The 15,450-nt window shown below is 41.0% G+C and overlaps 1 protein-coding gene and 1 pseudogene across 1 annotated transcript in view; one reads left to right on the top strand and one right to left on the bottom strand.

The window, feature by feature from the left end:
- Positions 1-12,207, bottom strand: part of LOC125440344 (glutamyl aminopeptidase) — a 49,147-nt gene extending 36,940 nt beyond the window's left edge. The window contains exons 1-3 of the mRNA XM_048510121.1: positions 11,214-12,207; positions 3,159-3,300; positions 634-765 (exon numbers count right to left, since the gene is read on the bottom strand). Coding sequence (XP_048366078.1) covers positions 634-765; positions 3,159-3,300; positions 11,214-11,920 — 981 coding nt within the window. The 5' untranslated portion in view covers positions 11,921-12,207. The remainder of the gene's footprint in view (positions 1-633; positions 766-3,158; positions 3,301-11,213) is intronic.
- Positions 12,208-14,215: 2,008 nt separating this feature from the next.
- Positions 14,216-14,314, top strand: LOC125440434 (annotated as a pseudogene).
- Positions 14,315-15,450: the final 1,136 nt, after the last annotated feature.

The following is a 15,450-nucleotide window of genomic DNA, read 5'->3' as shown; positions in this document are numbered from 1 at the left end:
ATGACTGACACAAAGGTAGCCAGTAAGAGCTGGGCTCAGCCCTTTTGGCTACCAACCAAAGTCTCCAGTCAGTTTGATCTAAGTGGGGAAGATCTGACATTTGCTCAAAACAGCATCCAGAATACTAAAATGAAGTATGTATATTAGCGTACATCCATTGTTTTCAAGTAATCCAGTTATATTCAAAGTAATTCATTTATTTGCGCTTTAAAATTTATATCTCAGTGTACAAAGCGGTTTACAATATTATCACTAAAAAGATCCATAAAAAAGTGATTTAGCCATACTGAGGCAAGCACAGTCCTTCCACACATGCAGAATAATGCAGTTTCAATCCACTTTCAATGTACTGTGCAGAATAGCAAAATTCACTTGCAAACAGCTGTGAAAGTGGACTGAAAGTGCATTATTCTGTGTGTGTGGAATGGGCCCAAGGGTGTTATTTCAATGAGGAGGAGGAAGACAAAAGAGAGGATCTTGCTAAATAAGGTTTAGGATTATTTTGCAAAATATCAGTATCAGAAAAAACCTAAGCTGTTGAATGAAAATGGCTCTTTTGTTTTCACTTTGCAAAGCAAAACAATTTGTAGCAATCAGTTGCAGTAATTTATTAAAACTTATCAGAGAACTTACAGGAATTCCTCTCTTTGAAATTCTTTCTGTGTAGTTAAATTGGTGCACAGCCCAGCACACCAAGTAAGTGCTCATTGTAACAGAGTCTTGGAATGTTGTCCGAGTCAAACCATTACCCAATGGTATTGTTTCCTAAAAAAGAGATGGATAAATCAAAATAACTACCAGTGGTACACCACTTACAAGAAAACTCCTGCTATAGAAAGAATTCTCTTTTCCTTATTTGCATGACATAGCAGGACAGTTGTTGTTTTTGCTACACTTATGGAATGTGACTTTTTCATTGTGATACTCTCAGAATAGATTTTCCAGTTTCAAATTCTAACTATAGAAAGGGGCCAAGACTTGTGGATTACATCCAACTGTCTGCTATAAACCAAAAGCTATGAATATATAATAGGTGGTATGGAAGGATAATTCTACTGTCATGGAAGTTTTTTTTTAATTTCCAAAGAAAGAATGGGCATAAAGTTTCTTATGCAGCATTTGTTGCTGTTATAAAATTGGCCAGTGGGGTCGAAATTGAATTCCCTGATGAATGTTTATTTAATGAGGCTTTCATGCCAGACTATTTACCAGTGTAATTTTGCTCATAATATTTGCCATCCTTATTTTGTAGGGGGTGGCTTTTTAAAATAAATGTCTGAAAACAAGGACCACAAGCTTACTGCATCTAAAAGCCATTGTATCGTCTGTTTCTCACAACATATACATGTGTTTATATTATAATTATTAAAAATTAGAATTTCAGATGTATTTATACGTTATCACTCTGTACCTGTGCATGTATCCTTTCTATTAGCCTTCTTTAAAATATTATATACTAACTTGTTTACCACTGCCATAATACATAATAGAAAACAAACCTATATACTATATATGCATATTATGTAATGCACTATATTTGTGATCCTCATAAAATACAAACTCTGGAAGTTCCATGGATTTCCTGAAGCTATAATACCTGAGTGATATAATTCATTGACTTGTCATGATTGTTCAGAAATTATTTTAATGTAAATTATTATTGCCTGTTGATCTCACCCTTCTGCCAGTGAACTTTGAGAAATATACATGACTCTCCCTTCCATATTTTATCCTCAGAATGACTCTATGAGGTAAGTTAGGCTAAGAAAGTATGACTGTTTCAAGGTAACCTAGAAAGCTCTGTGTCAGGGCGAGGATTTTAACCCAAGGTTCTCAGTTGTCAGTCCAACACTCCAACCACTCCACACCCTGGTTTTCATTTAATCTGCCACTGATAACCTGTAAGTTTCTGTAAACTGATGTTTCAGCTGGCACATGGATTTCTGAATAGTATTTTCTCATGCACTATGTGCTAATATGGTCAGCTGTGGTTGCATGTTTTTAAAAGTCTAGACAGTTACCCTTCCTTTGGTCAATGCTGGGAAAATGTGGTAAGAATGTCTACAAATATATTGTTATGGTGATGGTGGTGACCATTGTGTAGAGGACCATGCTGGAAGTATTCACTACACAGTAAAGGGGTGACAGATCTATGGAACCTTGAGCTGAGATCTGCAATTCAAATAATTCAGTGCATAGTGGTATGCACTTAAATCCCATTGAAATAAATGTGAAATGACTATGCACTGGATTGTGGCACCTTCCCCTATATACAGTAAATAGGACATCAGTACCATGACAGGAATAGAAAATATATAGTTGAGGTATAATTTTGTGCACTGAATCTCTTTTTTCTTGTTTAGCACTAATGCTTAGTTTCTTCAATCTTACACTGAACTGATGTTTATGTGAGTCTTGGGAAATAATTTCTCTAGCCAGCAGTTTGGGTGGCTAGAATTAGCTTTTTCAAATTATGCACTTAACTGGGAAATTTGAAACTCATTCATTCCAAGTTATGTGGCTTTGACACTCAATTAGGCTATTCATCGGAAATTCTGATGGCTAAGGTCCATATGATGTTTTTTCCCACTGCAAATTCTAGAGGTAGAAATTATGCCAGTGACTTCCCTTTGAATTTTCAACACAGCTGCTAAAAATAGCCCATTTTGAATCATGAACTTTGGGTTTTGACAGCCAGCCTCTTCCATGAGTATATTACAGGAATATATTACACAGTGCCAACATTTCTGCTCTTGGTGACCATTAAGTTTATTACTCTGATTAAATCCATGTGTTTAAGAATATTTTGGGAGAATTCCCATTGAAGTCTTTGGTGTCATTAAACGACTGGCCCAGAGCAAGTGATTCACTGATCACTGTGTCTTGCAATGGGTCCCAGCCTGAACTTGCAGGCCACTCACCTTGGCTGAGGCAGGCCATATACAACTCGCAGCTGTGTCAGCCCAGTCAAGAGGTGCTCAAAACAGGTGGGACAGAGCTGTAGGCTCTGGATTAAGAACCAGAGGGAGTCAGTCATGAAGCCCTGCCTGGGGAATGGGGAAACCCAGGAGACAGATGCCACTGAAACAGGGCCCCAGAATAACAGCCACCATCTTAGACGCAATGATACTGACCAAAATGGTAAGATTGCACCATACCTTCACTGGCATGTTTGACAGAGCTTCATATGTATCTTCATGGACTATGGATATGCTGTAAGTTGCCTTTTTGTTAGGTTCATCAAAGCAAGGAAATGATTTCCGTGCATCCGTGGGCTCATGATCAGTAGCTGCTATGCTCCTTTTGAAACAAATGGAAGGTTGTTGCATCAAACAATTGTTTTCAGACGTGATAAATATTAGGATATAATTAGACCACATGACTTTGGTAAAATACACGCTTCCACTGAAGTAAATAAAATGAAGGGAGAATTCTGCTCATAAGAGTGATGTGAACAATCTAAATGGAACATTTGCAAGATAGATATTATTAAGTATTCAATAGTAATATTGTAAAAGCAAAGACAAGACCGGCCCTCACAATTGACACCCGCTAAATTGAACATTGCCCAACAGTCTTATGTTTTGTCTTGCCATACGCTTGCTAGCTGCCCTGTTTTTTTCAGCTGCAGGCAGGCAACTAAAACGGAAGGTCCTGAGTTTGAACTGGGGCATAAGAAACGGTGTAGTCCTCGAAAAGATAATAAAGATAGATGATTCAGAAATGTGTTCATTGAATAGATGGATTCCAATTCACACTATTACACTAGCTTGTTGAGAATACAAATTTGGATCCATTCAGAATTCCATGTAGATGTTAAAAGTTATATGAGTACGTTGCAAACACACACGAGGCTTCATTAGATTGAATCAGCCTATGGATCTGTCAAGATCGATATTGTCTCCTCAGACTGGCAGGGGTTCTCCAAGGTCTAAGATCTTTGAAATCACCTGCTGCCTGACACTTTTAACTGGATTGGATCAGGGATCTTCTGCACATCAAGCAGATGCTTTGCCAGTCAGCCACAGCCAGTCCTCAATCTCAGTCATGCTCCCAGTTTGCTATCTATCCCATGAACTCATTTTGAGCAACTTTATGGTGGCATGATCAATGTGGTTAGAGCCACTTTGAGGTATGTGCCAAAGCAATCTTTTAGCTGCTTCAGCACATGTGCAAAGCTGCACAATTCCATTCAAATGATATTCACAGCATGACAATTTGGTCATATGATTTATTCAATAACCAGATGAATCCCTGATACTTGGACCCACCTTGTACCTCTTTGCACAACTTGATAGGAAGGTCACAAGGGTATAATGTATGCTTTTATGGGTAATTGGTGGTTTTAACCAAATGTCAAAAGCTAGACACAAACTGCACATTCAGAGCATACATTAATGATCCTCTGATAATTTTGCACACCTGCCTTTCATTGATACCAAATTCTGCTCCATGTATAGTCTGCATGGTTTAGAATATTGGTAGGAAACAGTGAAAAATATGGTATGGAAGCATACTAACGGTATCTACTTTAACTGCTGGTACCCGAAAATGTCACCTGCCCTGGAAATCAATGACTAAGGGAAATGATGTCATTAAACTTGTTGCCAATGTTCATAAAAAATATCTGCTTCCTAAATCGAATTAAACTTTTCATATTAACTCAGCAGTCTGTGATGAAGCATGCTTGCTTTCTGATTGATGAACAAGCAGATCTACATCGCTTCAATTAATTTAATATGCTGGCTGTTCTCCAAGCCCATGTCTGCAAATACCTTGAGCGATGCAAAAGTAGTTATTCTTTTAAAAAGAAAAGAAGTAAAAAGTAGTTAAATGGTGCAGATTATAACTTGTAGGATTTGTGAAGATATATACATTATCTGGTCAGTGCTCCAGTGTCCTTGACCTTTTCCTTCAGTTTCTAAACATTTTCTCCTGTCCACCAGGGCAAATGGGGCCATACATGGTTAGGTGTTGCCTAAACTGCCCATTGGCTAAGACTGCCCCTGCCGTTCACAACACTCACACACAGTACTTCTGCGTAAAACAGAATAAGTAGTTTGCTTGAGCAGGATGTTAAGTTTGTCAATACTTGACCTGTACTGAGAGTTGTGTGGTTACTAGATAGACAAATGGTTTGAAAATAGGAGGCAGATTGGACTAATAGCCAATCATGTCATAAAGTACTCATGACTCTTTGAAGAAGGAGGAACCAGTGCTGGGGAGAGGCCATCACGAGACCCTTCCTCAGAGAAAATGTTTCTAGTTCCACAAACAGGCTTCCTATTACATCCTTATTGATTTATTTTGAAAACATTTATGCCACCTATCCCAACCTGATCTAGGCTTGCAACAGAACAAAACTAAGTATACTATAAAAACTAAACTTAATAAAAACATAATGAAACAACCCAAGTCAATATTTTTTTTAAAAAACACACAAATTAAAACCATACAATAAGCAAGCCATGGCATAAAAGCACAACAAATGGAGATGTCTCAAATGATACGAATAAAAGAGTCTTCAGGCTAGAAGCAGAATAAAAGGCTAGGAGCAGAATAAAAAACAGCAGAACAAAAACAGCATAAAAAGGCAAAATTCTTAGTTAAAACCCTGGGTACAGGGAAATGCTTTGGCATTTAGAGAAAAATGTTGACTTTGAGGGGTAGGTTCTGTGGGTTTATATCCTGCTGAGGTTCCTTATTTTTCCAAACCCCGCCTTCTCTAGGCTCCACCTCCAAATCTTCAGGAATTTTCCAATGCAGAGTTGGCAAACCTATTTCTCAGTTACCAGATGGTACTGCCCCTGTCCAGATCTTCTATCAAGAGGAAAATGTTGATAGACAAGCAGATTTGTGTGAAATTATTATGCAATATGCTTGTACAACTTGGGATCTGCCTGTCAGCCACTGCCAATCAGCCATGTAAAGTGGTTTACCAGAGGCTCAATAATAGCCCTGTTTTTCCTGCCTACCAGGAACTGTAAAAATAGGAGTACTGTTAAGCACTTGGCAAGCTCCAGTACACAGGCGTGGGCTGTGTTCATTTGGTTAATCGTAGGTTGTGCAGGCCAATTGTAAAACATGTTAAAAATGGCTCATATTCACAAACAAAACCGATAGACTATAACATTTTATGAACAATTAGTAAATGTAAAAAGCAAGGATAGATGGGTCTTTAATTAACTTAAAAACCCATCTACTCTACTTTTATCTCACACTTCCATCAAGGAGCTCAATCCATGGTTTCTCCTTTCTCCATTTTATCATCAGAGGAATCCAGTGAGTAGGCTAAACTGAGTGCCCAACTACATGTTATTCCTTTTCTGGGTTCATCTCCAAAACAAGTCAGCGGATGATGTCTGGGAGCTCCATGCTGCAAATGCAAATGCAAATCACAGACATGGAGGCATTCAGATTTACAGCATGGTCTAAATGGAGAGGGTTTCTGAAACCTTCCCCACAGCGTGATTTTCCCAAGCTGAATTTGGTCCAGGGAGCTCCTATTTGCCCTAGGGGGGCGGGATGTGAACTTCTACTGATGTTCTGTAAGTACATTTTCCCACAGGGCAAGCAACAGCTCCCCAAGGTTGTTTCAGGTTGGGAAAAGGGTCTGAGGGAGGAATCTTACCTCCTTTTAGTCCTAATCTGGATTGCACAGAAATTAGAAGGCCATTTATTAAGGGGTTTAAAAGATGTTCAAAGATAACTATTCTTTGCCAAGCAGCCTTGAACAGTTTTTTTGGACAGGGAAACTGAGATCAAATCATGGCTGGCTTGTTTCTGCTCTTTCCCCTCACCCCATCCCCCCTCTCCATCCATCCATCCATCCATCCATCCATCCATCCATCCATCCATCCATCCATCCATCCATCCATCCATCCATCCACCCACCCACCCACAGAAAGAGAGAGTGTTGCCACCTCTTTAACAGATTTTGTATTAAACAGAGATGCCTTCTCTTCTGCTGCCTACTAATACACTGCTGATTCTCAAACATTGTTGAGGCCTTCAAGCACCATCTTCATAGGGCTGTAAACTGGGATAAATAAATCCAAGAGGAACAGAAGTTTTTAACTCAGGAGCTAGCCTGGGCCTTAATCTGTGACACCAATGAATCGCTGTAATGTTTCTGAATTGCTTCTGAATCAGCATTCTGTGGACAAATTGAAGGCACTAATGAAGAATGTTTTGCAAATGATCTGCACCAGCTATGAGTGGGGTTGCTACCTCTGGATTAGGAAATTCCTAGAAATTTTGGGGGTGGAGCCTGAGGAGGAAGGTGTGTGGGGAAGGGTCTCAGCTGTGTATAATGTCATAGAGACGAGCCTCTAAGGTGGTCATTTTCTCCAAGGGAAATGAACTATGATGCTTGGAGATCAGTTTTAATTCCAGTGGCTCTCCAACTGCCACCTGGAGGCTGACTAACTTAAGAACCTGGTCACATTGTGTCACACAAAAGCTTTAAAATAAAGTCTGCTTAACCTCCCTGGTTCTGTGACCATTCTTTCTTTCCTTTTTCTATTGTGGTATTGTGTTGAGTCACCTTTTAATTATTGATATTCAAATCTGTGTCTTTCTTCTATGAAATGGTCTTATTCCACCTTTCTGCTCTCCTAATTCTCCTAAACTTGTGCAGATGACTCAGTGCATGAATCGGGGAAGGAGAGAACTCCTGACTTCCACACATTGAACAGACAGTCTGTCCAAAGCCTATGGACATAACCTACCAAAAAGGGTTAAAGCTCGGATGGAACCAGTGGATCTCCCACCTCACTTGATTTTTAAATTTAGAACAAGACAACTTGCACTTAAAACATGAGAGCTTTTTAAAGAAAAGATGATAGACCTTCTGGTTAAAAAGGGAATTGGAGAAGAAGCTAAGTGCTTTCTAAAACCGGTAGCTCTCCAAATGCTATCCACATGATTTGGTAAGTTCTACCCAGCCAATATGTTTCCAGACAATTTTTGCCTTTATGATGCTAAAATAAACTTGGGGGCAAGGACCCTTTCTTTAAATTGTAAGTATGACAAGGTTTCTACAGGGTATTAGGTTAGTTAAAGAAGTTCTTATTTAAGGAAGCATTCATTTTAAGGAGGTCCGAGTGTTAGAACATAAATGACCCTGTTCTAAGTCAGCTTATATATTTCTGATCCTAACAGTTCTGATCCTAAGCACAAGCATTCAGCAAACTGGGGTATAGAAGTTTCTGATTTGTTTTAAAGAAGCCCAAGATCTCCCTTTCATTCTTTAAAGTCCCACCATGTAAGTGAAGCTGACTGTGCCCCTTCAAGAGTATGTGCATAGTATCTATCCATTTGATCTGTCTTGCAGCTTAAGCATGTATGGCAGGGGTCTCCAGTGTGGTAATGGGGGAGGGGACCATGATAATCACTAAACCTTTTATAGTGCCTGCCAATATATATATTTTTAGAAAGTTGGTGGGGCCAGGTGGGGCTTTTGCCCAGCAAGGCTTCTGATTGGCCATGGGAGAACAGGTTAGTTGTGCAAATAAAAAAAAACACTGTTGCTTTGTCAGCAGCTGGCATCACAGCCTCAGAATCTTCACTGTGTGATTGAGGGTAAGCTGAGGCACCCTCTTGCAGCAGTCATTTTATGGCAGCCATTTTGAGGCTGTACCCACCCCTCTGTGTCATAGTTACAGTTACAAATATTGTGTCACAACTGCAGCACCAAAAAGCTTGGGGAGCCTTGAGGGGCAGGCTCCCTCCAGGAAACATCCTCCTCCCTCCATACAGCCAATGGTTAGGCCTAATAGGGGTAGTAATTCAGAAAAACTGAATCACCAAAAGAACCCAAGAAAAGTCATATGAGCTTTTGGGGGTTTCCACTTTACCCGCTCCCAAACCCCCCAGAGCCAAATAGCCCTGGAACTGAAAAAAAGCCCAACATGATCAGCTTTTGCAGCTGGAGCTCAAGCTCAACTGAAGTCCATCATTCAGTTGAACCTTTTCCTGCCACCATTTCCCAGATCTATGGAGTCCAGCATTCAGTTGAAGCTCTCCTTGCCACCATTATGTAGGTCCATGGGAACATGGGAAATGCCAACAGCGGAGGAGAGAACTTCAACTGAATGCTGCACTCCAGCATTCAGTGGAATTTCTCTCTTCTCTCCCCTGCCCCCCCCCCCCGTCCCCTGCTGGCATTTCCCAACTGAGCATTCAGTTGAAGTTCTCCCACTATGGCTTCTCAAGTCCACATGGAATTTAGAAGCTGTGGCACAAAGAAGTAGTGAATTTCAGGTCCAGGTTTTAAAACCCAAAAAAATTCAGTAAAAAGCCAAATGAAGCCAATGGGTTCCAGCTTTATTTAGCTTTACTAAAAGTTCTTGGTTTCTAAACTTGAACTCAAAATTGATCCAAACCAACAAAAAATGTGCTCACCCCTAATGACCAATGGTTGGGATCCTTGCCACCTTCTCTATTTCACTTTAAGTATCCTTGGATAATATGTCAGCCACACAGGACTTTAGTTTCATTCCCCTGGATACAGAAAATAATTTGTGGCTTATTCACTGGACCTTCATGAACTGATTCCCTTGATAGTTATCCACCTGCAGATATATCTAAATTGTAATTTCTGTATTGATTTATACCTTGTTCACTGTCATTGCTTCCCTCAAGGAACGATCACAATTATTGTTTGGCGAGGACACTGAGAATTCTTTGTGGGAAAACTTTGGACATTGCTAACAAAAAGTGAAAGTACACAGCCCTCCCCTCCCTTCCCATAGTCCTTCCTTCTCCAGATTTCAGATTTGCACACACATTATTCAAACCAGATGGGGAGAAAGATGGTCAAGATTTTCTCCAGACACTTTAATGTGTTGTTAGGCCAGCAAAGTTATCGCTGATGATTCTTTGATCATGACTGGTTGGGAGGAATGGAGCTGAGATTCAGGCTGCAATATTAAGCTGCAATATGAGGCTGTAAGATTTCACCAAAGCAGGTGACTTTGAAACCCAGCAAGGTTTTTCATAAGTAAGCTTAAAAATGTAGAATTTAATTGGGGGTGGTGGGGGTGGTGGGGGTTGGGGAATATCTAAATAACCATTGTGAAATACCAGAGACAATGCAACATATAAAAAACTGAGTTTTAGAATTATATAAAAAGCTAAACATTTTGTTTAGGCTTAACTGGATACACAGGGCCAAAGCCAGGCTTCTGCACTAGGTGGGACAGATTTTTCCCATCCAACCTGTATTTTTGGAGGGAAGGGGGAGTGGGGTCACCATAGCTAGGAAAGAGTCATCCCCCAGCCTGAAGTTAAAGATATCTACTTTAGGCTACACTTTTCCTTTCCCAGCACCTGGCAACTCAGAAATCTTCCTGTTCTAAAAGCAAGGCATCACTCTAATGAAAATTGCCATATGGTAAAAAAATATTGAATACATTAAATGAATTCTACATACTGGGCTGGATCACAAATATCTGTTCCCCACAATGGTGAAAAATCCTTTCATTGATACTGGAAGAAGAGGCTTTTATATCAAAGATGGCCACTTATGCCAAGTGAAAGTGCCGCCATTAGTGGAATAGATCCATGGGATGGAGCCCACTGTTTGAAACCACTGTATTTAAATCCAGTTGCCAGAATGGCCCCAGCTAATTGGTTTCTTGGGACTGGTTGTGGTGGGTTTTCTGGACTGTGTGGCCGTTGTCTGGTAGATCTTGTTCCTAACTTTTCGTCTGCATCTGTGACGAAACGTTAGGAACAAGATCTACCAGACCACGGCCACACAGCCCAGAAAACCCACCACAACCAGTTGAATCCGGCTGTGAAAGCCTTCGGTTTCTTGGGAGTTCAAAATCTTCACTGAGTTCACAAAATTAAATGACAGTAACAATATAATTAGTACTATGCATAGACAGATACGTTCATGATACAATTGCAGCTTGAGATGGTTATTGCATATGTCATATCTACCAATTTTATAACGTTTGGATTCTGTGTAAATGGGGCAAATTGATAAACAAAGGTAAACCCGTTCCCCCAAATCCAGAGAGTTCCATGACAAAACTAGCTGCTCACCCCACTGTCACCACGCCACTTTATATTCCCTAAGTTCATATAAAGTACACAATTTTTGAGGACACAGGAAAAAAAGTAAGATGAGATAGAGAGGCAGACAGAAATTCTGAGCAAAGAATAATAGAGTAGTATTAATATGTTGTAAAAAAGAGATTTACTTAGTTATTCCATTCTCGATGTATGTTGTTCTGTAAAATCCAACCAGGGAACCATTTAAATAGCCTTGGAACTTCATCGTCAGGCGATAAGTGCTATTAGAAGTGAGTTCTTGTGCTGCTTCTACCACTATATATTCCTGTGGTTTGTACTCAAAACATTGGTTTAGAGTGATTGGTTCATCAGATAATGTCTTCAGCAGGGGCATTTCTGTGATCTTTGTCTCTCGGAGGTGAAGCCACAGGTGCCTAGTCGTGTTTTCCACCCTGATAAGGATAGTGACTTGTCCAGTGTAACGATCTGCTTCCATCTCCGGTGTCAGCTCCAAGTCATAATGAAGTGGCTTAACATAGATGGGTAATCTGAAATCTGTCCAGGCTCCACTGTCATCATTCAGAGCAGGGCAAGGGTCTGTGTCTTCTGTTGGGGGGCTTGTGAGTGATTCCGTTGTGGGGCTTGTGGGTGATCTCGTTGTGGGGCTTGTGGGTGATCTCGTTGTGGGCCTTGTGGGTGATCCCGTTGTGGGCCTTGTGGGTGATTCTGTTGTTACCTGCCCATCTTCTGAAATATGGCAGTCTGGTCTGCTTAATCCCAGTGCAAGTCCCAGAATGAGACCCACAGCAATGATCACGCCACAGATGATAGCCACATGTTTTTTCTTCATGCAGTACTTTTTGGGTGTCTTACCTTCAAAATCCATTCTCTCCATCTCTGTTCCCCAGCCCCACAGCTGAGCATTGAGTGTGAAAACAAAAAAGCTTGTTCCAACAGCACAGGAGTGCTGTAGTTTTTGAAAAAAAAATATTAAGTACTGGTTCAGCAAGCTCCGTTTTACATTTTAAGATCTGTATCTCTTTCCTCTCTTGCTGACTCCTCCTCTCTCTTTCTCTCCTCCCACCTTACCTCCCTAGGAGACACAAAATGTATTAAAAAATAATATTTGGTTTAACCAAAGGAAAGGGACTGCTCAAAAAGAACGCAGCTGGGGAAGAAAGGCAGAGGAAATGAGCACAGAAGAACACTAGCTGTCGGCTGCTGCTGCTGCCCGCTTTATAAGCCAAGCAACCCCACCCCCAAGTCCTCCTGCTCTGGTCAGAGTTAAATATAAAACAGTGCCGTGTTAATCAGCAGTTGGAGATGAGCAAATGCCAAGGCTCTGTCAGCGGCTTTCCAAAAAAGAGATCACAAACGGAGAGGTGTAACTGCTCGGAAACCTCAACCTTTGTCACTTCCTCTTCACTTTGCCCTCCCGTTTCATTTACGAGCAAGGATTTGCCTTGAATTTCTACCTCAGACATTTGTTGAGCGAAATCTCAATGCTCGTGTTGATTCCCACCCCCTTGAAATCCACACATTTCATTCTATTTCGGTTTTCCCTCCCTAAGTTATGGAGACCTCCCCCCCTTTTTTCTTCTTCTTTGCTCGCTTTTTCCATCTGGTTATAGAAAGGACACTTGGCCATAAAAGAGATCATTTTGCTAAAGACTGTAAACACTGGCTCTTTGTGCCCGTACGGAGCCAAATGAAAATCTGTGAGAGTCCGAGTGATTTGTGCAAGCTGTTTTTGTGAGTTACAATAGGAGCAGAATGCCCATCTGGGTTTGAAACTGTCTCACGTTACATTTTTGAGAGCTAAATCAGAAGCATCTTTATTCAGAAGGAAATCACACCGAGTTCGGTTGGGGTAACTCACAATGAAAGGCAAGGCTGAAAAACAGTGGAACTGCCCCTAGTGATCTTGCATATGATCTATGTTTGAATCAATGACACTGTGTGGGGTTGTAGAGGTATTGCTACTACGATTGCCAGATTCTTTTGAGAGAAATTCCTGTAGATCTGGGGAGGGCAGAATTTGAATAAGGGGAAGAGTGCAGTAGAATGTGATGCCACAGAGCCCACTTCCAGAACCTGCCATTTCCTCCAGAGGAACTGATTTTAGTAGTTCAGGGAGAAGTTATAATTCTGTAAAACTTCAGCTCCCACCTTGAGGTTGGTAACCCAAACTGCTACTTCTGCGTCCTTTATATTCCTCCACCTGAATGTAAGCAAAGACCATGCCTGTTTGTTGATTCTACTGGATCTATCTACAGCCTTTGATACAGTAGATTGTGCCATCCTATTGGAGGCAGAAATAGGTATCAGGGATGTGCCTTGGGCTAGTCTAAATGGTTCCTCATGGATCAGATTCAACGTGTTGCCATAAGAGACCAGCTGTTTTCACTGAGGGAGCTGTCCTGTGGAGTTCCACAGGGTAGACTCTTACACCTCATGTTATGTAAAGCCATTAGGAGAAATCAGTTGTAGATTTGGAACTGGATGTCATCAATGACATCCGGTTTTATACGTGTCTATCCAAAACTTCTTGTAGAAGTCCGGAGCTGCTTGGTCAAATGCACTGCAGCCACACCACACCACCACTCTTAGAAAGGCATCCTGGTGGTGTGGGAAGCCTCACAAAGTATGAAAGTTGCCCGCTCCTGAGAAGCCTCTATGGACTACAGTGGGCTTACGCTGCCCAAAAGAGTGCCTTACATCCAATCTGTGGCTTGCCGGTGTAACACTAGAAAAGGTCAGGAGTGAGCCGACTAAGGCCAGCTCCTCTCCTGGCTACCCCCAGCACTGGGATGCTGGCACCACATCTGGTGCCATTTTCCAGTGCTGAGGAGTGTCTTGGCAGCCACACAGCAGAGAAATTGCCCCTCCACCAGGGTAAGTGCCCAAGGGAGGACAAATCCACTAGCGTGGCCACGTGCTGCTCCCACAGGCAGATTCTGGATGGGGCTTCTAATTATTTGGGGCTTCTAATTATTTGTCCCCATACCCAGTGGTAGGATTCAGCAGATTCACACTACTTCAGCAGAACCGGTTGTTAAAATGGTGCTTGTAAACAACCAGTTGTTAAATTATTTGAATCCCACCACTGGAACCAGTTGTTAAATTATTTGAATTCTACTTCCCATACCTCTTAATGAAAATACTAAAACCTTATATAGGTTAAATTAAGGTTATTCAGCACATATGCTAAAATCGGAGCAATACATAGAAGATTAGCATGGCCCCTGTATAAGAATGACACACAAACTAAGATTATTAATGAAATTGTGCAAGTTATTAAATTCAATACCCCAGCATTCAGGATAGGATGTGAAATGACATATAGACTGATCTCATAGAAGCTTAGATCCTGGAAGCTAAGCTGGGTCAGCACTTGAATAAGAAACCACCAAGGAAGAATTTGCAGATGACGGCAGCGACCAACCACTTCTGCTTTTCACTTGCCTTAAAAACCCTACAAGGTCACCATAAGTGATCTGAATAAGAAATGTGCTTGCAAGTCAACCACAGGTTTCTTGTAGATGATTAGTGTTTGTCAATGCAAGTTGTCTCTTTTATGTAAAATAATTGTTGTTATATTGTATGGTTTTTAAAAACTGCAAGTTTGGACATTTTAAAGTCCCATTGCTTATTATTGCCACAAAATGTTGAGTACAAAGCTAACAAAAGTGCAGAAGCTTTCGAGGACACTAATGTATCATAAGCATCCACAACAAGTTGAAAACCAAGACACAATGCGCACAGTTAGAAAACAATGCAAAAAAATGCAAAGATGCAGTCAAGTTTGGCAAAAGGTCACACATGTAAAGTAGCTTCTAAAATATTTGTATGCACTGTGGTGTACCTGAAAATAGCTTTTGACCAGTATCCATTTTTGGGATGGGGAAACTGGCCAAGGCAGGCGATATAGTTGTTGGGTGCTGTGAAGAGACAGAAACAAAAATGGAAGACGTTCCCTTGAGTCATGCAACAGCTGTTCTGGGAAGTCTCCAAGAGATAGAATAAATGAAGAAAAGATGTGGAATATGTCATAAATAAAATTGGGGCACCTTCACTGGTACAAGGCCAAGAAACTAAGTGCGGTTATGACAAGAGCCAGTGCATTATTTTTAAAGGGTGAAATGAGGGATTAAATGGGCACCACAGCCACCCCCAGGTTCTCAAACTGCCCCCCAGGTAAATACTGCCACTCCACCCTTTGCCCCTTGAATTCAGTCTTTCTTCTCATCCAAATCTCATTTAGATAAGCAGATATGTCCCAGCTGTATAGACACCTAACATTTTCACTTTCAGAGTGGATAAAGGGGCATATGATTTGGGCTGTGAGTGGGCTTTCCCCTCCTTTCCAGGGAACTTCAAGCAAACCTGGTATTGGCAAAATCTGAATTTGTTTTCGTTTGTTCT

Source organism: Sphaerodactylus townsendi, linkage group LG10 (genome assembly GCF_021028975.2).
Source record: "Sphaerodactylus townsendi isolate TG3544 linkage group LG10, MPM_Stown_v2.3, whole genome shotgun sequence".
Lineage (NCBI taxonomy): Eukaryota > Metazoa > Chordata > Lepidosauria > Squamata > Sphaerodactylidae > Sphaerodactylus > Sphaerodactylus townsendi.
This window is presented reverse-complemented; position numbering and strand designations above follow the sequence as displayed.